Source organism: Herpailurus yagouaroundi, unplaced genomic scaffold, assembly GCF_014898765.1.
Source record: "Herpailurus yagouaroundi ecotype Mexico unplaced genomic scaffold, PumYag 187, whole genome shotgun sequence".
Classification (NCBI taxonomy): Eukaryota; Metazoa; Chordata; class Mammalia; order Carnivora; family Felidae; genus Herpailurus; species Herpailurus yagouaroundi.
The window spans coordinates 18,354,376-18,376,489 of record NW_024412418.1 but is presented as its reverse complement, the minus strand read 5'-3'; the positions used below and the strand labels follow the sequence as shown (position 1 = coordinate 18,376,489).

The 22,114-nt window shown below is 44.8% G+C and overlaps 1 protein-coding gene and 1 long non-coding RNA gene across 8 annotated transcripts in view; one reads left to right on the top strand and one right to left on the bottom strand.

Annotated features, from left to right (window-relative positions):
* Nucleotides 1-22,114, top strand: part of KIAA1549L (KIAA1549 like) — a 267,700-nt gene that overhangs the window by 197,392 nt on the left and 48,194 nt on the right. For 6 of the 7 annotated variants that reach the window (XM_040495494.1, XM_040495489.1, XM_040495492.1 and 3 more), the window contains 3 exons: nt 6,766-6,893; nt 12,109-12,287; nt 18,325-18,542. In XM_040495494.1, the coding sequence (XP_040351428.1) occupies nt 6,766-6,893; nt 12,109-12,287; nt 18,325-18,542 (525 nt within the window). The remainder of the gene's footprint in view (nt 1-6,765; nt 6,894-12,108; nt 12,288-18,324; nt 18,543-22,114) is intronic. The other variant, XM_040495491.1, reaches the window with a different exon arrangement.
* LOC121043585 (uncharacterized) lies at nt 2,894-6,839 on the bottom strand. The gene is made up of 4 exons (XR_005796928.1): nt 6,737-6,839; nt 4,540-4,660; nt 3,893-4,061; nt 2,894-3,239 (listed from the first exon to the last, which is right to left on the bottom strand). It is a non-coding gene; the product is annotated as an uncharacterized LOC121043585 (long non-coding RNA).

Sequence of the window (22,114 nt, the reverse complement as noted above, 5' to 3'; positions counted from 1 at the left end):
AAATAAATAAATAAATAAATAAATAAATAAATAAATAAATAAATAAATAAATAAATTCTCCCCTTCAGGGGTGCCTGGGTGGCTCAGTCGGTCGAGGATCCAACTCTCAGTCTTGGCTCAGATCATGATCTCATAGTTTGTGGGTCTGAGCCCCACCTCAGGCTCTCTGCTGACAGTGTGGAGCCTGCTTAGAATTCTCTCTCTCTCTCTTTCTCTCTCTCTCTCTGCCCCTCCCCAGCTCATGCCCACCCTCTCTCCAAATAAATAAACTTAAAAAAAAAACTCCCCTTGGGGTGTCTGGGTGGCTCAGTCAGTCAAGCATCTGACTTCAGCTCAGGTCATGATCTCACGGTTCATGAGTTTGAGCCCTACATCAGGCTCTGTACTGACAGCTCAGAGCCCGGAGCCTGCTTTGGATTCTGTGTCTTCCTGTCTCTGCCCCACCCCCGCTCACCTCTGTCTCTCTCTCTCTCAAAAATAAATAACCATTAAAAACAAAATCCCCTTCATGCTTATTTTGAGTTTTTGAGGAGACTAAAGTAGGTGACAAGAATCACAATACTTGCTTCTCTTGAGCCATAATTCGTAAGGTTTTACATCACTGATCAGCCACAAGAGTAGAAATTTTGCTTTCATATTTATTACAACAAATTTGGCACTGGCATCACACTTAGATTTTTTAACTTATATTAAAAGCAGTGCCTTTGATTCAGTAGAGTTGTATTTTATCTGGCAGTTTTTCAGTAATGTATGGTTTTAGTTCAAAAACAGTTTTTAGGAGCTTTTACCGTGAACAGAGCACTTTGACAGGCATTGGGAGGCCTACAGAAAGGTTTATGATTGGTTCCTGACTCCCAAGGATCTCATGATGGAGACACCAAGAGATAAATACCTGGAAACCAAGCATGATGTGCAGGTGCTCATAGAGGAGTCTGAACGAAGTACTATGGAAAAGAAAGGAAGAACTTAAATCTGATGAGGGAAAGGATTGGGGAGGAGCTTATGTTTTAGCTGGGCCTCGGAGGGTGAGTAGAGTGTCAATAGTTGTGGAGAGATAATTCACATAATGGCAAATGTCCCTAGGGTTTAGAGTTCACAGTGGTTGGGATGCAGTAAGGATGAAACCAGAAGATAAGTGAAAATTGTGGAGGGTCTTAACCGCCAAGCTATGGAGTTTGACCTTTATTCTCTGGGCAGTGGGAAGCCACTAAAAGTTCTTTGGGAAGACAGTGATGTCCAGTCTGAATTTTAGAAAGACTGCTCCAGTGGCAGTGTGGATGATAGATGGAAGAGGTTAGGCTAGAGGCCAGGAGACTTGTTGTAAGGACTTTACAATAGTGTTATAAAGAGGTAATGAATTCTATGGCAAGGCTTGTTGGCTGGCCAAACCAACTGCCATTGCCAAGTCCCTTCTCCATTGCCTGAGACCACAATGGATGCTAGAAAAGCTACATCATCTCTGCCTCCTTTTTTCTCTCCCTCCCTTCACCTAATAGATACTAACTGATTGCTGTTTACCAGGCACTGGGGATACTCCAGGGAACAAGACAAAGTTCCTACTCTCACGGTGCTCACAATCTGGTGGGGAGAGATAGACAATAAACTGAGAAATAGATACATAGTAAGTCGGGTGGTGATGCATTATGAAGAAGAAAACCAAAGCATGGTAAGAAGATAGAGCAATGGAAAGGGAGACATGCTGCTATTTTTAGCTAGGAAGTCAGGGACGGCCTTTCTGATAAAGTGACACTTGAGAAAGACCTGAATGAAATGATGTGTAAGCCTCAAACCTATCTTGGAGAAGAATGTTCCAAGCAGATGGAACAGTGTGTGCAAAGCCCAGAGGAGGGAATCTCTTAAAATACTTAAAGAAGAGCAAGAAGGCCAAAGAGACTGATGTGAACTAGGGAGGAAGTAGTGGTGGATGAATCAGAGAAGTTGCCTGAATTTGATCATATTAGGCTTTTATCAATCAAAGTCGGGACTTGGAATTTCATCATGAGTAAAGATCGGAAGTCATTGGAGGGTTTTGAGAAGAACAGTGACATGATGTGACTTGCCATTTTAAAGGATGCTGTATGGAAAACAGATGGTGTAGAAGTGGAATGGAAGCAGAGAGACAGTTAGGAGGTTATGACAGTAGTCCAGGTGATGTGGATGGTCGTGTGGGCCAAGGCATGGTGGTGTGAGAAGTGATAGGGTTCTAGACATCTTTTGAAGGAAAAGCTGTAGTTAGCCTTGATTTGCTGATAGATTGTTGGGAGGAGTAGAAATAGAGAGGGATGAATTTGCCATTGGTTGTATGGGAGAAGACTAGAAGAGAAGAAATTTGTAGGGGATGATCATGAGTTTGGATGTGGGCATGTTAAGTTTGAGATGTCACTTAGACATTCAAGTGGAAGTGTTCAGAACTCAGCTAACTGTAGAAGTCTGGGGTTCAGAGGAGAGGTCCAGAGTAGAAATATAAATGAGGAGTTGTCAGTATTTAGTTAAGCTGTGACACTGCATGGGGTCACCTGGGAGAGTATAGATAGAAAAGAGACCCACGACCTGACCCCTGGAACACTACAATGATTAGAGGTCCAGGTGATGAAGGGGAATCAGCACAGGAGACCAAAAAGCATCAGGAAAAAAGCCCTGGGGAGGACAAAGCAAGAATAGAATCCAGGAAGCCAAGAGAAGGGAGTAGTTTGAAGGGGAAAGAAGGATTGTCTGTGTCAAATACACAAAGTTTGTGCTGGAGTCGTGCAACAAGTCTCTGTTTTCCCTCCAGGAGCTCTTTGTACTTCAGAGGTACAGAGAAACAGAGGGTTGGATTTCAGCCTGGGTAGGAAAGAAGGTTGAGGGGATGTGGATGAGTTATCTATTGCTCCACAATAAGCTACTCCACAGCTTAGCAGCTTAAAATAGCAGCCTTTTATTTAGCTCCTGATTTTTGGTGGGTCAGAAGTTTGGGCTCAGCTCAGGGTGGTGGTTCTGGGCTAAGATGGGCTTGGCTAATCTCAGCTGGGCTCACTCATGTGTCTGTAGTCAGGTGGTAGGTTGGCCAGGCTGGCTTGTTGGTGATAACCTTGTCTGGGGTGGTCAGGTAACTGGGGCTACATGGTCTCTCATCCTCCAGCAGGCCAGCTCTGGATTTCTCGCAGGTTGTCTCACAGGGTGTTCCATGTACCACAAGAAAACAAGCCCCCAGGGGCAACACTTCTCAAATCTTTGCTTGTGTCAAGTTCACTACTGTCCTGTTGGCCAAAATAAGACACATGGTCTAGTCCAGAGTCAGTGTGGGAGGAGGCTACCAAAGCTTGGTTACAGGGAGGTGAGAATAAATTGGGATCAGAACTGCAAGAGTCTGCCTCAGCATGAAGAGTTGAAACATATGAAGCAATAGATTATTTATCTGAGTTGACTGGCAAGTAGGATTACTTGCAGTAATTATTCTCATTATGATCTTTGCCAAATACAATACAGGCATGTTAAAAACATATTTATCACCTATTAGAGGACACTGAAAAGAGGTAAATAGAATTACTAAAATGAGAATATTAACATAGCACTGCTGGGAAGAATAAAAATTATTTTCTACCCATTCTAGTTGAATGATTTAAATTATGTAAGGATTTCTTTAAAAATGGTCTTTTTTTTTTTTTTTTTTTTTTTTTTTTTTAGAACAAGCATTTCTTCTTGAATTAGCAAGGACTCTACTTTTGGTAAACAAACTCAATTACTTACCCCCAGAATTTTATTAGGAAATATGGGCTTATGAAACAAATATAGATAAAGAAAACAGTGTCTATGCAGCTGAATGATTTCTACATTTGCTTCATAATGTTACCATAAAAACAGAAATTTACTAAGGGCTGTATCATTGCCAAAGCTATGCGAGAAACCTCACCTCTGTTCCAGTTCAGCTGACCACGGGAGTCCAATTCATTTGGGAAGATATTAAGATGCTGAAACCAAAACCAAACCCACGTTGCATTTATTTTTCTGGCGTTTCCGTCTTGCCACATCAGTCTCCTCATTCCTGCTGGTTGTGGCCTGCATAACCTCTCAGAATGGGTCTGTTAGGTGATCCGAAAAGTTTTGCAAGTGAAAAATAGGAGAAACCAGTGATTTGATGGTCATTAAGGTATCTCAGTTTTTAAAAATGGTTTTCAAACTGAAATCTGAGGATTCAGCCACTCGCAGATAATCAGATAGGTGTTGCAGGTCCTTTTCCTCTCACTAAGGCTCCTGGGGATGCTCTTTCGTTGGCCTGTGACTGGGACTAATGGGCAAAGATAGAGAATCAACCTCATAGGGACAGCCATGGGCAATGGGTACTTTAATTCAGTGATTGGCCATAATTGTTCAGCAATTGATTAATCCCCACCTCCATGACTCTTCATCCGGACTCCATGTACACCCATATCCCCAGAAGGGGGGGAGGGGAACTGTTGAGTTCAGTAGCCTAAAACTATGGCCTCACAAGGGGCACTTTCTTGCTCTCAGAAACAGTTTTGTTACTGTCATGTGAGTGGACACATACACAAATCTCACCTTATGTTTTTGACCAGAAGTTTGGGTTGATGGCTCCATGTAAACATAAGTTCATAAGTGGATGAAAGAGTGAAGCAGAGTTGGAGTTTCTCCCCAGAAATGTGTTCATTCATACCTTTCCCTGGAGTTGAGAGGAACAGCCAGAAAATTGTTTCAGGATCAAATGAAGGAAAGACTATGCAAATGATACAAACACTGTTAAGTATATCATGAACGTGAAAATGGGTTATAAGAAGCCTTTCCCCTTTCTTCCTTTCTGGACCTCAATGAAAGCCTTGTTGTCCTAACAAAGCCAGTTGGAAAAGTAGGTGCCATTAACTGTGAGGTTCTGAAAACCATCCAAGGGCTTATGTCTTCTCTTTGTATGTATATTTGTATAGGCAGCACTCTGTGCTCAAATAGATGTTGGGTAAGTTATATACACTTAATAAATTATCGGGGGCACGTGGCTGGCTCAGTCAGTGGAGCATGTGACTCTTGATCTCAGGGTTGTGGGTCTGAACCCCATGTTGGGGGTTAGAAATTACTTTAAAAAGTAAAATCTTTAAAAAAAATTAATGCCTTATCTATATTTTCTCAAGCTGCATTCTTTGTATTTCTGTCTTATGGTGAAGGAGATTTGGGGCCAAATAAACTGGGAAATGGTGGATTAAACAAAAGGAGATGATAGGACCGTTTATGATAGGACTGATGGGGCCTTTGATATGTTAATGTGCATTAGGAGCACCCAAAGAAGGAATATAATAGACAACATTTCCTAAACTTACAGTTGTCTGTGGAACTTTGGCAAGGAATGTCTCATTTGGTTCTGTTGTTCTGTGGAACCCTCTGGGCAGATTTTGCATTATCCCATGGATGTGAGTGGGCACTGTCATTGGTCACGGTTTTAGGGTGCTGAAGTGTACTAAAGAGTACAGGACCGAGAATTCTCCATTCCCATAGGATGAAAAGGGAAAAGGGAGGGGAAGGAAAAAGAACATCTACAAAGATACATAGCTTCCACTTAAAAAGCTGCTTACTTACTGGTCAAGTACTACGTGTTATTCCAGCCAATTTTCCATTGTAGGGGCCTTTAGGTTCCGAATGTGGACAATTGACAGAGAAGAATAAGAAGTTTGACGAGGCCTCTGGATATCTGCCTCCTGATTGTCTCCACAGAAGGGAAGGCAGTTGGACTTTATGATGATCTGAGACCTGAGGGAGCACGAACCTCAGCAGGGGCTCTAAGAGTCCGTTTCCCGCAGAGTTTCAGAAGATCAGAATCACCCCCCACCTAAGGGAAGGGGAGAAGGCCCTGTGGCTTGCCCTATGTAATGCCTGCCTCATCTGAGGACATTGTAGGACTCTGTAGGCGCTCTGGTGTGGAGGAGAGCCCCTACCTGCAGGGGGAGCGCTGGTTTCCAGGACTGATTTGCCACTCGCCTTCACATTCCTCACTTGCTAAACAAGGGTGACAGTCACCAAACCAGTGGATTGTCGTAATGATCCACTAACAGTTTTGAAAGCATTCTGCATAGTCTTTGGCACCTACTTGGTGCTTGTGATGGGGAGCCCTTGGACAGCATGGGTGGTGTCCTAGTATCTCTGTATACCAGTGTACCTGGCATAATGCCCAGCACAAAGCTGGTGCACATGACATATTTCCTGAAGAAATCAATAGCTGAAATTGGTAGTTTCAAGTGTAAGTGGTTACCAGTTAGCACAGTGAAAGAATGTGCGTGTGTGCACGCGTGCAGATATGTGTAAGACAGAATAACTCAGTGGTGGAGTGACTTAAGCTTTAGTGGTCAAAGTATATCTGTAAAGGGAATAGGCAAAGAGAACCGTGTCTAATGCACGTCCCTGTAGATGTCACGTGAATCAAATGCTCTGCAACACTATCCAAAGTGCCGTGTTTTAAAAAGAGGGCATGCTTACAAACGCCATCACCGCCGTTTCCATAGTCACTGGGGGTTAATGGAACAGAGATGGGACCTGAGGGCCGCGCTCACTGAACTTCTCTCTGGAGCTAAGCCTCCACGTAAACAATGCACTCCACAGCGACCAGCTGCTTAACCCACGCTGTAGTGTGGGGCTTGCTGTGTTTTCTTTTCCTGTATCATTTCTTCTTTGTGGATAAAACCAGAACGAAAGGCGACAGACATAAACTGTACAAATAAAATAACCTTGAGAGGAGGCTGCTGGAGTCGAAACTTACCATCTCCCTGTTGCTATGGTTACTTCCAGCAGGTCGCCCAGTGAGAATGGCTCTGTCATCAGCAAGGAATCAGGGAAGCCCAGCTCAGGGAGGCGCTCGCCCCAGAATGTAATGGCACAGCAGAAAGTGACAAAGGAGGAGGCACGGAAGAGAAATGGTGAGAAGCCCTCCTTGCCATCACCACCCCTGGGCCCGTCCCACACACACTTACACACACGTGTGCGCCCACATTCACACAGACCCATGTGCTATAACCCTACCTTCTTCTCTCTGGTGTGCCCCAGAAGGGTCAGGAGTCTGCTAACTACCTCCTGGGGTATCGCCTCTCCCCTTTTCTGCATTATTGTGTCTCATGCCCTCTGCTCCCTGTCCTTATGGAATTGAGCAGTGCCTTAGAAAAGCCCTGTGCAGCATGAGCTGGTGTTTGCCTGGAATGTTTCTAATTCTTGGCTGAATTGACAGGATTCCTAGCCACAGGTCCACTTGGGCAGCAGATCTCTGACTTACTGCTGGTCGTGGAGATTCCTCTCATTTTCTTGCCCTCACTCCCTTGATAAGTCTTAGGGGTTCAGTCTCTGCCAGTGAATCCAGATGCCACCAATCCACCTCTCCTAGGAAAAACAGCACAGTAATAAATCCGTCATCATAAAACTCAGCCTGTGCTTCTGCCTTTATTCTCCAGGGAAACGTATCTGTTTGGTTTCTCTCTCACACAGATCTTTTCCCTCCCTATAAAGGATGTGCATTGGAGTTTATTTCAAAGTCATCAGAACACAGCCTTACTGTGTTGCTGCACTATCTATACGTTGTGTCTGTTGGACATCCTTGTGTGTCCCCTCCACCTGGCCCCATCTTTGTCCTGGCCATCGTCTCCATGCACCCCTTCCATGTTTGATGCTGGCTGACTGGAGCCCAGGTTCAACTACCTGGTGCTGCCACTCATATTAGAAGAAATTCCTTTCAGGTCTCAGTGGGTTGTTAGGTGGCATCCTACAGAAATGCCACATGAAAAGCCAAACAATCTGGCACTGGGGTTAGGCGTGCTTCCCTTTTAAAGGAATTTGATGGAGTGTGGTTCAGGGACTCTCTCTTGGAGGTAGCTCCAGAATATTCCTTTGTTTCTTTTTTCTGGCCTAAAAAAGAAAAACAAGGAATAATGTTGCACAATAGATTTGTCTTCGGCAGGGAAAATGTGGTCTCCATTCCCATTTCCAGCCATTATATAAAGCACTGGTTTAAATTGTCATACTGATTTGATTCTTGAATTTCTTCTTCTCCTGAATTCCCCATGGCCTGTAACACAGAGGCTGTGCTTTCTACACCAGAATCAGGGTCTGGCCCGGGGGTTTTCCTGGAATATCTACCCTACGTGAGACCACCAGAAATCCTACCTATCACCTCTCTGCCAAGCCAGCTCACAGAAGGCTTCCCAGAAATATATAAAGTCAAGTCAAAGTCTGTCCTCCCACACATGTCCCATCACCCACCCGGGTCCTCAGATGACCTTGAGTAACTCAGCATGTGTCTTTCTCAGACCTTCTTACTATGCATATGACAACACACACAATGTTTTTTGTTGTATTGCTTTGTTAATAAAGTGAATCAACGTACATACTGTTCTGTGCCCTTTTGCTTGCTTAAAAATGTACAACGTACAGACTCCTCTGTCAGTAAATCACATTTATAAGATGACGCCCTTCCCTCTCCCTTGCATTTAATCCACAGGGGAGGAGGGAGCAGAGCCTGTTTCAGACCCCATCACTCCCCACCCTGGCTGGGGAGATACTGACCTGCCCCAAATGTTCCTGCTGACCTTCCGTTCTTGTTTTTCCACCACTCTACCTGCCTCCTTATTGTTTAGGTCACTTTGATTATTTAAATATCAGTCTCAGAAATAAGAGCAGCCTGCATGAATGAAATCCAATTACTGTGCTATGTTGAGGTTTTAATACGTTTGTTCTATCAAAAAGCCATCCTTTCTCCAGGTTTATGGTACTTCATTGCATTTTATTTTTGTCGGAAAGAAACAGAAAGTGAGTTTTCAGGGTTGGCCGCTTCTCTTGTGCCTCAGGTTCCCATTCAGTGAGGTTCAGCTTGAAATTTTCACACAGAAATGATGGGACAGATTTGTTTAAGGTAAAATCCAGCAAATGCTGAAGCCCATCAGAATTCTGGGGTGGACCTTCCATAGAACCTGTCCTTTTCTTCATCACAGGGCTCCACATTCTCATATATCCGTGAGGTTAGAGCTCACCAAAATATCAGTAGTGTGTTTTTTTTGGAATGGAAGACAAGCCGAAGGGAGGGAGGAAGGAAAGAAAGAAGGAGGGAAGGAAGGAAGGAATTCCTGATTTATGGAAGTTAAAACCAACAGTGAAAATAAGATACAACTAGATTGGGGACAGTGACATTTATGATGATGCTGATGTGATGGTGTCTAGGGCACTTCTACAGTTTAGCTGTGGCCCTTTCCTTCAGCATTCTCCCACATTTTTTCCTTTAGGGACTAATTATGCATCAAATATTCCCACGAACCTGCTGTACTCCCACACTTTAATAAATGAATATTTAACATATTCTCTTTTTACATCAGTCTTTTGGCAGGGAGCAGGATAACTAATTATTTTTCTCATAAACCTGGAGGGGTTATTGTACACATTCCAAATCTTATTTGAGAATAAGGATGGGCAAGAACTGTAGTTTGTCCAACTTCCAGGATATCCTTTCCCCATCCCATTATAGTTATGCTCTCTCCTTACCCTGTCCACATGGGAAGTGAGGGTGTCACAACCCAGAATCAGTAAAACTGCTGTGTGCTGTCTCTTCACCCTCTGCATGGTTTAGTGATCACAGAACTTGAACTTCTACATGTTCACCTGTTTTGCAAGTACTAACAACTAACAACAATCTCCTTTCCAAAGTCAGGGAATTGTAGTCATTCATTCCTTCCTTCCTTCATTGATGCAGAAAATCCTTATTAAAAGCCAGCTATACCTGAGACACCATTAAAGGCAATAGACATCTGCCTTTTAAAGGGTAGGCAAGAATGGAGCTTATATTCTAGGGGCAGGGATGGGCAGAGGTTAAATCAGCACAAGGCAGCAGAGAGAAGTACTATGCAGAAAGTATAACATAACAAGCTGATGGGCAGGTTATTTTAGATTCATGAATAAGGAAGTTTTTTTTTCAAGCTGCAGTTGAAAAATAAGAAGGAACTAGGCATGTAAAGACCTAGGGAAAGAGCATTCTGAATGAACACCTAATACAGAATCCCAGAGGTGCAAACAAGCCTGATGTAGGCTGTTCAAGCAGGCCATTGTAGCTGGAGCAAAGTGGATAAAGGGAGAGGTAGGACATGTGCTCGGCCAGGTGGTCAGAGCCAACTCACAAAGACTCAGGGTTGTATTCTGAGAGAGATGAGGCTTTGGAGGGTTATGATCATAGGAGTCCTGTGATCTGGTTACCTTTTGAAGAGATAATCATCCTGGCTGCTGTGACTGTGTATCTTAAGTAGGACAACAAGGGTGGAAGCTCACAGGAGAGAGGTTGTTTAGGTGGATTATGTATGTATCACTGCATAACAAACTATAACAACACCTGGCAACCAAAAATGACAATCTATGTTTATTATCTCATGTAATGTCTGCAAATCAGGAATTAAGGAGTGGCTTAGTTGGGTGGTACTGGCTCAGAGTACCTCAGGAGGTCATAGTCAAGATGTTGACCTGGGTTGTAGTCATCTAAAGGCTTGACTGGGACTTCAGTCCACTTACAAGATGGCTTGCTCACATAGTTATCGGAAGGAGTCTTGGTTTCGTGCTGCGTGGGTTTCTTCATAGGGCTGTTTGAGTGTCCTTATAACATGGTAGTTGACTTTCCCCAGAGTAAGTGATCCACGAGAGAGCAAGGTGGAAGCCACAAAGGTTTTTTTGTTTTGTTTTGTTTTGTTTTTTTATGACCTAGCCTTGGAAGTAACACACTGTCATTTCTGCTATTTCCTATTGGTTACATGGATCGGTCCTATTCATCGTGACTGTGAATATCAGGAGGCTAGGGACATCTTGGGTGCCATCTTGGAGGCTGGCTGCCATAGGTGGCTTTCATAGTAGTTGTCCAGGTCTGACATAATGGTGGCCAGGCAAGAATTGACCAGCAAAACTCTACTTTAAAAGATGTATGAGTAGAGATTTTCTTCTGTCATTGGCTGTTTGGTGGCCTATTTGCAAATAAGTCCACAGAAGAAGGAAATACTCCAATTATAGCCTATTGTTAGACCATGAGGTATTTTGGCCCCATCGTAAAATAACAATTTACTCAGGTTAATTTGACAAATCTATGATTATGATAAAGTGACAATATGATACAAACTATGTTTCTGGGTAATTTAAATGACATCCCGATCTCTTGAGCAAGCAGTAGGAAAGATGAATACACTTCTATTACGTTCATATTTTATAGAACACCGATTTTGCTCCTAAATTGCCTACTGGTTTAGTTGTTTGAATAGGCTTAATTTATCTCTTGCCCAGCCGTGCTCCATAAACTGTCATTCTTAGAGTTACCTAATGGGAGTGTGCTTTAAGCACAAGTCAATCAGCAAGGTACTACTGGCCCTGGAACTTCTTCTGCCAGCTTAGTTGTGGAAGCACGAGGCAGACTGGTGTCTTTCAGCAATCAGGGCAGAATTATCTGTCAGCAGGGAGAATTACTTTAACAGAGTGTAGACAGAATTCACTCTACTTAATTAGGGAAGTTGTCTACAGTTGTGAATTAGTTTCTCTGGCAGTTCTTTCTTAGCTTTCTTTTGTTTCGACAAATGAAAAAACCCTAACCCAAATCATTGGAGAAGCAGCCTTGAGAAAGAAAAAAATAAACCAAATGTTAGCAGCAGTTCCTATGGCTGGTTGACCAGGGAAGACTTACTACCCTTACATCTTGCAAAACGGGATGGCTTTGGTGGCACAGACTGAACTGAATGCTGTTACTCTTTTGACTGTCATATTTAAGAATAGTTGCCAGGTTTGGCCAAATTGTACTTTTTTCATCTCCAACTCAAACATAGAGAAAAAAAAATTTACTTTTTTTCCCCAAAAACATTTTGTCACAATTTTGAAAGAATGATTGTTACTGTTTATATTCAAACCTTTACAGTTCTTTCCTACCCATTGATCATGCAGTGGAAGAATGACTCGTATAGATCTTAAGAGAAACCCTTGAACAATAGTGAGCCCTTGGCAAAGAACCAGGTGCTATTGTTGCTGAGGTCACTTTGAATAAAGTAATGTCCTTAGGCGTTGAGCCTTACACAGATTCCCCCAGGATCATGCAGCTCCCCTACACCATAAAAATCAGGTGTTTATGTTGTGCTTCAGTGCCTGCGAGTGACGAAGAGGAAGGAGCAGTGCTTTTTGACAACTCTGGCAAGGCAGCTGCTGATCCCTTTGACACATCTTCTGGATCTGTGCAGCTCATCGCGATAAAACCCACAGCCCTCCCCGTGGTGCATCCCACATCGGACCGGAGCCAGGAGTCAGCAGTCCTCAACGGTGAGGTGAGCACTTGGCGACCCAGAGTGGGGGACAGCCAGTGCAGCCAGGCCTCTGGGAATTCAGACTAAGAGACACCACCTGGGAATGCTGGGTGCAGGTTGCGTCCAGGTGTACAGGACTCTGTCGGTCACGTTTACCTCCGTGTGCACCGGCCTCGACGGGATGAATCAGGACACGAGTCACCCAAAAAAAATGTTGGGTGATGTTTTTGAGGTGTTTTTGCCTTTCTTAAGAAGCCCAAGGGGACTTTTTAAAAACTGTAGTTATGGGGGCACCTGGGTGACTCAGTCAATAGAGCATGTGACACTTGATCTTGGGGTTGTGAGTTCAAGCCCCACATTGAGGGTGGAGTTTATTTAAAAATTGTGGGTTTTTAAAAACAGTAGTTACGAAGAGAAACATCAGAAGTTCTTCCCCACTTTAAGCACACACACACACAACCATCTGCCTTCTTTGGTAACACTCCTAAACTGTTCATTACGGGGTGCCAGTTGTAGTAGAATAAAAGGGGCTTGAGTTGATAAAGAACCAGCGGAGATAATGTCATACAGACAGGAATGTGGTCTACTACATGGGCTTTGAAATGACTTTTACTCCTTTTAGCAAGCTGGAAACAACCCCCTGCCTACTCCCAGGAGGATATCAATGCATATCGTGATGTTAATCAATTTTCCTAAGAGTCTGGAAAAACTTTGTAACATACTCCAGAGAATGATGATTTGGCCAAAAAAAAAAAAAAACAAAAAAAAAAAAACAGATGGATGGATGGATAGTAGGTGTGGGCAGGTTAGAGAAGAGCAAAAGGGAAAGTCAGGGAAAGAGTATCTCCTGCCCCAGAATGGTCAGTTAGCTGAAAATGTTTATGAATTTTTAAGAACATGCAGTGTGGAACCTGCGTGTGACCATTAACCTTACAGGTGCATACACACATACTTCGTTTTTTCTCTCTTGTCCAGCTGTTGTGTTGATTGTTCATTCCATTTGTTTATACTCTGCTGTTGTTACCTACAACAGGTGGGAGATTTCCAAGGTTTTAAAGTCTTTTCCCATCACACCTTAAGGAACATGCCAGGCCCCTGTATACCTGGGTGTTGAAACCATATCAGGGGCTCATCCTCATTCCCTGATCTGGGCCACATGATTCAGGAAGTGCCTCCTGCTTTCTGGACAGGAAGACTGAGCTGGCATAAAGGTGTGATAGGTTGAGGTTCATCAATTTTGGGGTTTTTTGTTTGTTTACTCCTTTACTGTTATCTTTTCCCCAAAAAGGTGCTTCCTCATTCCCAAGGAGATGAAGGAGGACAAGATTTTATGCTGGAGCCACCATTTGGTTCTCCTTCCGCTAGCCCAGAGCCAGGGAATGGAAGTGACACATAGGGATGATGGATGGAAGAAAGGAATGGATGGATAGAGAGGACCAGAGAAAGTAGGATCAGGAAGGCGCTACTCCAAGCAAAGCCCCATTCCTTCCAGTCTTACCTCTGGGGCTAGGAGAGGCATGACTGACCATTGAGGCCAGGGTGGTGCCCAGCTGGGTCACAACCCTTTGTGGGATAGTCTAATAAACATCATGGATTCTCAGCACCACTGGTGCCTAGTGTTTCCAGGCTTCTGTGGCCACAGACACCTCTTGGTCTTCTTGGCCTTGGTTTCCCAACACACCGATGGTGGCAGGAAGGGGTAGGGGAGAAAAGCATCCCTGTTCCGGGAGCCTCACAGGCTGTATCAGGAGAGCAACCCCCTGGATTGGAGGCAGGTGGATCCCAGACATGGCTAACCCACATATCATAGATGCTCTTGTTGAGTGGCATCCCCTGGAAAAGGGCATCTAGATCCCAGAACAACCCTGAGGGGCCATGGGTTTCAGGGGCCAACCCCTAGTAGGCTGGGCCAATTGAAGGTGGGCATGGGGACAGGATATGGGTAGTACTGGAACCAAGAGCATTATCACATTGGGAGTGTAGATGGGCAAGTAGGAGGTGGGCAGCTGCCCCCAAAGTGAAGGCCTGTGACTCCCACTGGACAGCCCCCCAGGGTCTGGGGTACTCTGCAGTAAGTGGAAGGAGCAGACTCTATGCTCAGGGGAGAGGGTGCAGGCCTCCTGGTTCCCCTCTGGGAAGTCTCTCCCTCTGCTCTACTGAGCCCAGGGAGGGGGTGAAGGGGCCACAGAGGCCTCTCAGAGGGCAGCACTGGAGTGGGCACCACCTCCTTCCCACTGTGCCCAGAGCCAGCTGGACCTGGGCTGCTCCATGGTGCCCTCTCCCTGGTGTCCCCTAGCAAAGACTTTATGCTAACACCCTCACTGGGCGGTGGCTGGAAGTGGGGAGCCGGTATCACCAGCTGTGCAGCATGTAGGGGCCCAGGTCCTTGGCAAAGGCTCCCCACAAGCCCCTGCTCTGCCAGCCCCAACACAGGGCCATGTTGTGCAGCCCCAGCCCCTCAGCTAGGATCAGGCTCATGACGACCGCCCAGAAGTTGCCCTTGACCTGGAGCTTCCCAGGATCTTTAGGCACCTTGCGGGAGCATCAGTTTGAGGAGAGGTTGTGGCAGATGGAATCCTTCTAGCCCTACGGTAGTCCCTGAAGAAGGGGAATGTGGCCCGGACCTGATGGATGATCTGGGCCAGCTTCAACCTGTGGGAGGGTGCAGCCTGTACCACCCAGGCAACCATGGCCAAGTAGGTGTAGGGGGGCTTGTTATGCCACAGGTATCTCTGTTTCCTCCCCATGGGGGCTGGGAAGACAACTCCAACCTGGGAAGCCCCAGGCCTGGGTCACTGCAGGTCCCCATACAGGGGAGGCAAGCGGTGTGGGCAGGGGCCTGGCCCTGTGGAGGGTGCAAGGCAGCGTGGCAGTATGGTGAGGCAGGGCTGGGGGCCTGAGGCCCAAGGTTCCTCCATTTTTAGAAGGAACTTCACTGGTTATAGACTTACAGAGCACTTCTGTGCTAACTTCTTCATTTTTTAGACAAAGAAACTGAGGCCAGAGGGTCAAGTGGCTTGCTCAGAGTCACACGGTAGTTATTGTGATAGCCATGATACGATGTTCGGGAGCCCTGAATCCCTGTCCAATGCTCCTTCCCTCTCTTTAACTCACTGCGGCCCATTAGTGAAAACTAGCATTGTGCTTAAAAGAGCACAGACTCTCAAGCTACGCTTCAAGGATTTGAATTCATCTCTTCTACTTACTCTTCTTGTGACCTTAGGCAGGTTAGTTCGTTTCTTTGTGCCTCGGTATTTCCATTTGTAAAATGGGGCTATTGGGAAAATCAAATGAGTTAATATAAGTAAAATCCTTAGAACAGTGCTTAGCACACAATAAGTACATTATCATTGGTATTATTAATTAGTCAGCCAATGAGCAAGGATTTGTTGATCATTTATCATTTTATATTGCCCGCTTCTATACCTTGGGGACCTGTGTGTCTTCTCAAAGCCAATCATGCCCTCCAAATCTTTTGTTAGGCACACTTCTGCCACCAGACACACAAGCCCAGTGATAAAGGCCTCTGAGGTTGTCACTAATGCACTGCTAACTGCTCTTGATCAGCATGTTCTGCCCAGTAAGGACCCAGAGAGTGGTCGCCATGCCTGGATCTTTAAACCCCAGCTTGGTGATGTGAATGTCATGGGGACACATTCTGGATCTCAGCTAAATTCAACATTTCACTCCCTTTTTCTGCCAGGGTCATCACCCCATCCCAGTAGGAGAACAGATGAGCATTTTGCCTACCCAGAAATGGATACTTGTTACATTATGGTAGCTAAAGGAATGGACCTTGCTGGCATTTGGACTGGAAAAGAGGCCTGAACTGATCCCTGTAATTTGCTGCCCTGTGGCATTTAAGGCAGATGGTCTTATAATTTTCTTCCTTTTTCTCTTATGGTTGGCTTGTTTCAGTGAAGAAACCACAACCCCAAAGCCATAAATTTTCCTTTTATGAATTATAGGTAATTCTTTTAAACATTATGTTAAAGAAAACATAACAACCACATAGAATATTCAGAAGAAAAAAGAAAAAATCACTGTAATCTCACTACCCTACCATATCCTGTTTTCATTTTCTCTACCTCCTCCTCAAACTTTTGATCAAACTCATGTATATTTTAGAATCTCATAGAGACAACTTTATATCTTGTATCTGAAACATTTGCGGTGTTGCTATGGTCTTTGGGATGGTTACTGTTAATGACTTAGTTAAGTAGGTATACCATTGATTGGAAAAGTGATCTCCCATTGTTCAAAGCTTCCAGGTATTTTTTTTTTTTTTTGGTTTTAGTTTTAGTTCCAGTTATTATATGTGAGCAATTTCATGCTTGACTTTGAAAATCTCTTTATTCTGACATAATTTCAGATTTACCTAAGAGTTGCAGTGATAGTACAGAGAGCCCCACCGGCTCTTTACCTACCCCGAGTGTGAACATCTTACATAACCACCAAATAATTATCAAACCCAGAAAATTAACATTTGTACTCTGTGATTGACTAATCTAAGACCTAATTTGAATTTCACTGGTTTTCCAGCTAATGTCTCTTTCCTGTTCCCAGGATCCAGTCCAAGATCCCACATAGCATTTAGTTGTGTCCTTAGTCTCCTCCAGTCTGAACGGTTCCTCAGTCATTCCTTGTGACCATTCTTTGTCTCATGACCATTACTCTTTTGAAGAGTGCTGGCCAGTTATCATGTACAATATCTCTCGGTCTGGGTTTGTCCAGTGTTTTCTAATGATTGGATTGAAGTTATGCATTTTTGGCATAACCACGGGGGTGATAGTCCCTTTTGTCAGCATCATATCGGGAAATATTTGATAGTGATGTGACTGATTACTGGTGATGTTAACTTTCATCCCTGACTTTGAAGCTCTCTTGGAATGTTGCTTAAGGAGAGATTCCAGAAATGGGATTCCTGCCTCAGAGGATGTCATACTAGCTTCTTGTCCCTTTTAGTTTTCTTGGTGGCAGGCAGAATAAGGGAACAATTAAGACCTGTGAAATGCTACCAGCCTAAAAATATCATTAGGGCTCAGGTTGGGGAGATCTTTGCAAAAGTTAGGAAAAGTATGCTGTAAAAACAAAACATCTAAATGGAGCTGTGTGTTGATGAACCTTCGGCCTCATCCTGTAGGTTGATACGTATCTTACCACTAGATGAATTATCTCTTTATGCATTACAGAAAACTCTTTTAAAGATTATTTTAAAGCAAACATAATAACAACACTATACATGGTTATATTAATATAGTCAAGTCTGGTTACAAACAGCACTGATGGTCCTCCATGTAATCCAGTAGGTGTCAGGCTGACTTCATCATTCAGCTTCATTCGTGGGTGTAACTTCCTCATCATTTGTTATTTATTTAACATAGCCATCTGTTGGTATCTTTGACAAGTCAGAAGGTGTGTTGGCCATGTTCCTCTTGATGTGACCAGACTGACTTTGCCCCGTAGAGCAAAAATTGGCTGGCATTAGTGGCCATACAAGGCTTCAGAACTACCTATCTCTCAAGAAAGATACAGATTGACAAAAATAAGCTCTCACATGCAGGTTGGTAGAGTGGAAGGACCTTGGGAACAGCATGTCTGCTCTCCCTTCTCCCTAAGTTCATCCTAACTCAGCCTCTTCAGGAACTGGCTATTGTATCCATCTGGGCACCAGCTAAATGGCTAGGGGAGGTCATTGGGTTCCTCAGGGCTGGAGCTAGAAGTAGAGCACCAACTCAGAAGCTCCCACACAGGAGAACCAAAGGAGTTAAGGTGGGATCAACCTTACACCACAAAGACCTGAGGAGGTTTGGGTAGGCTAGGGAGAAGAAGCCCCCGATGGAAGGTCCAAGTGACTTAGGTGACTGTTGGGCTCCACACTGTTTGTGGCCCACTGTTGGGGCTGGTCTTGGAATGGGACACAGGTGGGTCTAGCTGGCTCAAGGACCTGAGGTGAAGCCTAGGACAGCTTTTGCAGGAGTTGTGATCTGGTGAAAACCTCCCACCCGTTGGCCATGCCTGGTCAGCTGTGGGCCTGAGACATACTCTCTCTCCCCAGGTAAACAAAGCCCTGAAGCAGAAGTCAGACATCGAGCACTATCGGAACAAGCTACGCCTCAAAGCCAAGAGGAAGGGATATTACGACTTTCCACCGGTGGAGACAAACAAGGCTCAGACAGAAAGAAAAAAGATGTATGAGAAAACCCCAAAGGAAATCGAGCACGTTTTGGATCCAGACCCAGAACTGTGTGCTCCATTCGCTGAGTCTAAAAACAGGTGCAGTGTCTAAGGGCTTCTCTGATGGTCCCAGGACCGTTAGTGGGATGAGGGCAGAGGGTGCCTTGGGTAATACAGCTCTGGTCTCTTGATCTGTCCTTAGGACTGTGATCATTGCTGGCTGCTGATCTGGACCATGCTAGTCTGTGCAAGCCAGTACTCCATAATGAGTTTAGAAAAGAATAAAACTGAAGCCATTAAAAAAAAAAAAATACTTGGGCAAACAACCGTAATTGTCCTTTAGCTTAATAATATTTCCAAACCAGTAGCTGTTTCAGAGATGGGTAAAGATATAATTATCACACTCCTGGTTATGCAACTTCCAGATCAAAAGACATTGTATTTTTCAATTAATTATTGGCTCTTGTGTAAGAAAAGCAAATTTTATGCCCCACCTTTTCATTCAGCATCAGTAAATACTTACCACATACCTACTCAGAGCTCTGTGCTGAGTTCATCTCTTTAATTCATAGATTTGTTCATTTATTTGACATTTATCATTACCTACTCTGTACTGGGCACCCTGCAAGCTGCTGAATACTCTCGTGGCCATGTAGGCTTTTTCTCATTCATTCATTCATTCATTTGTTCATTCCACTCATTTAGCATTTTATGGTAGACAAGACAGCCCAGTCATTGCTTTTGTGGAACTTAAGGTCTGATGGGACAAAAAGATAGCTACCCTCAGAAGTTTGTTACTCGTAAGTGCAGAGGGTGTTTGCAACGTGAGGTGATATAACAGCCTAAAAGGGGGACCTGGCCTCAGAGGGAGGGTGAGGCCCAGCGGTTTGGATTGACATCTTCCCAAGCTTTGTTGCTCACTAAGCAGAGAGTGAGCGACCTCACCTACTGGTTTAGCAAAGCTAAACATCTTTCTTCTTTCCTCCCCATCCTAAAGCACCTCCTCGGAAGCATTTTCATGGTTTGAGACCATCCCTTTCAAATATACATTCTTCTTGGCAACAGCCCCTTGGCTTTGGGCATGCCAGCTCTCCGATCCACACCATACACAGCCTTGGCAGATCCACCCTCCACGAACCGGGTGAGACGTGACAGCTCCCGCCCTGAGTGGGTATTTGTTAAAAGCACACATGACTATGTGACAGGCTCAGATGGGATCACAAGATCAAGGTGGGAGGAGGGGCCCAATTTTATTAGCAGAATTGGTATCATTTATTTATAGTAAAGGAAAGAAAGAATTCATTTACCATGCTTCTAATTAGACTTGGTGGGTCTGATCAGCTGTTGATGTAAAAATCACACTTTGACGGGGCTCACGTGTATTGTGATACAACATGTATGTGTCACCGTGTTGATAACTGTAGAAAGGAGGGAAGAAGGGTATGGATTTTATAGGAAGGCTGGTGGCTTCTTCAGCTTGTAAGCCGCACTTGAGGACTTTTTAGTCAGGGGTCTTCTACAGACCGGGGCAGAGAGTTGCTTTTCCCGGGTTTTCTGCTGCCACTTGGGAAAAGAATCAAGAGTCATGCGCAAATACAAGGAACTTAGCTTGGAAGTTATTTGGGAAATACATAAAATATTTCAGTTGAAGCTTTTTATAAGGAGAGTGGACACAACTTCATTGCCATAGACCTGCATCCCCACTGCTCAGCAAAAGCTCAGGCCAGATTCTCAAGGCCCTTCGATGGCCTGCTGATGCTGTCAGTGTGTATTCCATTCTCCATAAATGTCTGTTGAAGAAGGGATTGAACAACTCTCAAAATAATGTTTAAAAATTTTTTTTAACATTATGAAGGGGAAATATGGAAGATCCCAAATTGGGTGAGGTGGGTTAGGAATGGAGAGGAGACGAATAAGGGATGGCAGTGGAAAGGGAAGGATTAACAGAGACAAAGAGAGTGGCAGTGACTTGGTAAGCTCTGAGGTGTTCTTCTTCTTTTTTTTTTTTTTAAGTTTATTTATTTTGAGAGAGAGAGGGAGAGAGAGAGAATCCCAAACAGGCTCAGCGCTGTCAGCGCAGAGCCCCACACAGGGGCTTGATCTTGGGAACCGTGAGATCACGACCTGAGCTGAAATCAAGAGTCGGACACTTAAGCAACGGAGCCACGCAGGCACCCCCCTGAGGTGGTGTTCTTGTCACACTCTGTCGTTGACTCGAGAGGCTGCTCCTCGTGTGTGGTGTCTGTTGTCACAGGTTGGAGTTACCTGTTCATTGGTGCTCTCAGTTCAGCTCCGCAGAGGTTCTGCCCTCAGTGACGTCACCGCTGCAAGGCACACGTGAGGGAATCATTGTCCGGTCCAGGGGTGACCAGGATTTTACCCTGAGACCTAAATTACATCAAATCAGAGACAGCGTTTAGATTCGAAACGTTGACTCATCCCCACCTCTTTTAAAAGAGTCCTCACTGGGGCGCCTGGGTGGCACAGTCGGTTAAGCGTCCAACTTCAGCCAGGTCACGATCTCGTGGTCCGGGAGTTCGAGCCCCGCGTCGGGCTCTGGGCTGATGGCTCGGAGCCTGGAGCCTGTTTCCGATTCTGTGTCTCCCTCTCTCTCTGCCCCTCCCCTGTTCATGCTCTGTCTCTCTCTGTCCCAAAAATAAATAAACGTTGAAAAAAAAAAATTAAAAAAAAAAAAAAGAGTCCTCACAGCTTTTTCTTTAAAGTCAGAAGAACACCCCCATTTTTATGTTATAAACTCTTACCCGGAGGCACAAAGAATGTAATGTAACTGAGGCAGATGCTGGCAGAGTCCCCCCCGCTACAGATTCCCATGGCCCCCACTGCTCTGGTACATCCTACATCCAGCAGCATCCTCCTTCCTGTGAGCATCTATGACTCTGATTTGAGGGCTTTTTCTCAGCAGCCCCCGCCAGAAGTGCCACGTAGCTGATGCGCTCTGGAGCAGTTTCAGTCAATGACAGATGGGAGCCGATGGGTAAACACCCCAGCAGGAGAACTCTGAGGCGTAAGGCACACTGTTGTAATAACCACATTTTCTAGCTTTTGTATTTGACCGTTTGACTTCTGGGATCTTGCCAACTCTTAGAGAAACTGCCCCTCCCAGGGCTGTCTAGCCAATTCCTAGAGACTGGCAAGGGCTGGCCTGCAGGTGCCCCTTTTATATGTGAACCAAACAAGCCAGAGTCCATGCCCCAACCTCCTCCTTCACCAAGGGCTGTCACACTCTGGGCTCCAATCCCCCTGCCCTGACCACCTGAGGACAGGGTACCTCACAACCAGGAACAGCCCCTATGTCCCAGGGGGCTGCTGAAATTATTCCAGAAATCCAATCTGTGGCCCATTTACCCTGCCTTGCCTTCCCAAAGAAACCACAATAAAGTCTCTTGCCTTTACCTCCTACTGCCTTGTGACTGATCCTGGTGCCTCCCCTTGTGGTGCCCCATGGCATGCCCCATCCCCTTGGAATTGTAAGTATAACAAACTATCTTTTCAACGGCGGTCACCTCCTGATCTGTTGGTCTTGCCATATCTAAATAAAATAAAGCCTACATTTTAATGCAACTATGCCCCATGCTTCTCCAGGAATATTGAGCCCTAGCTGCCCAAAATACTAATCTGCTGTATATCATACCCTTTATCAACCTCCTTCC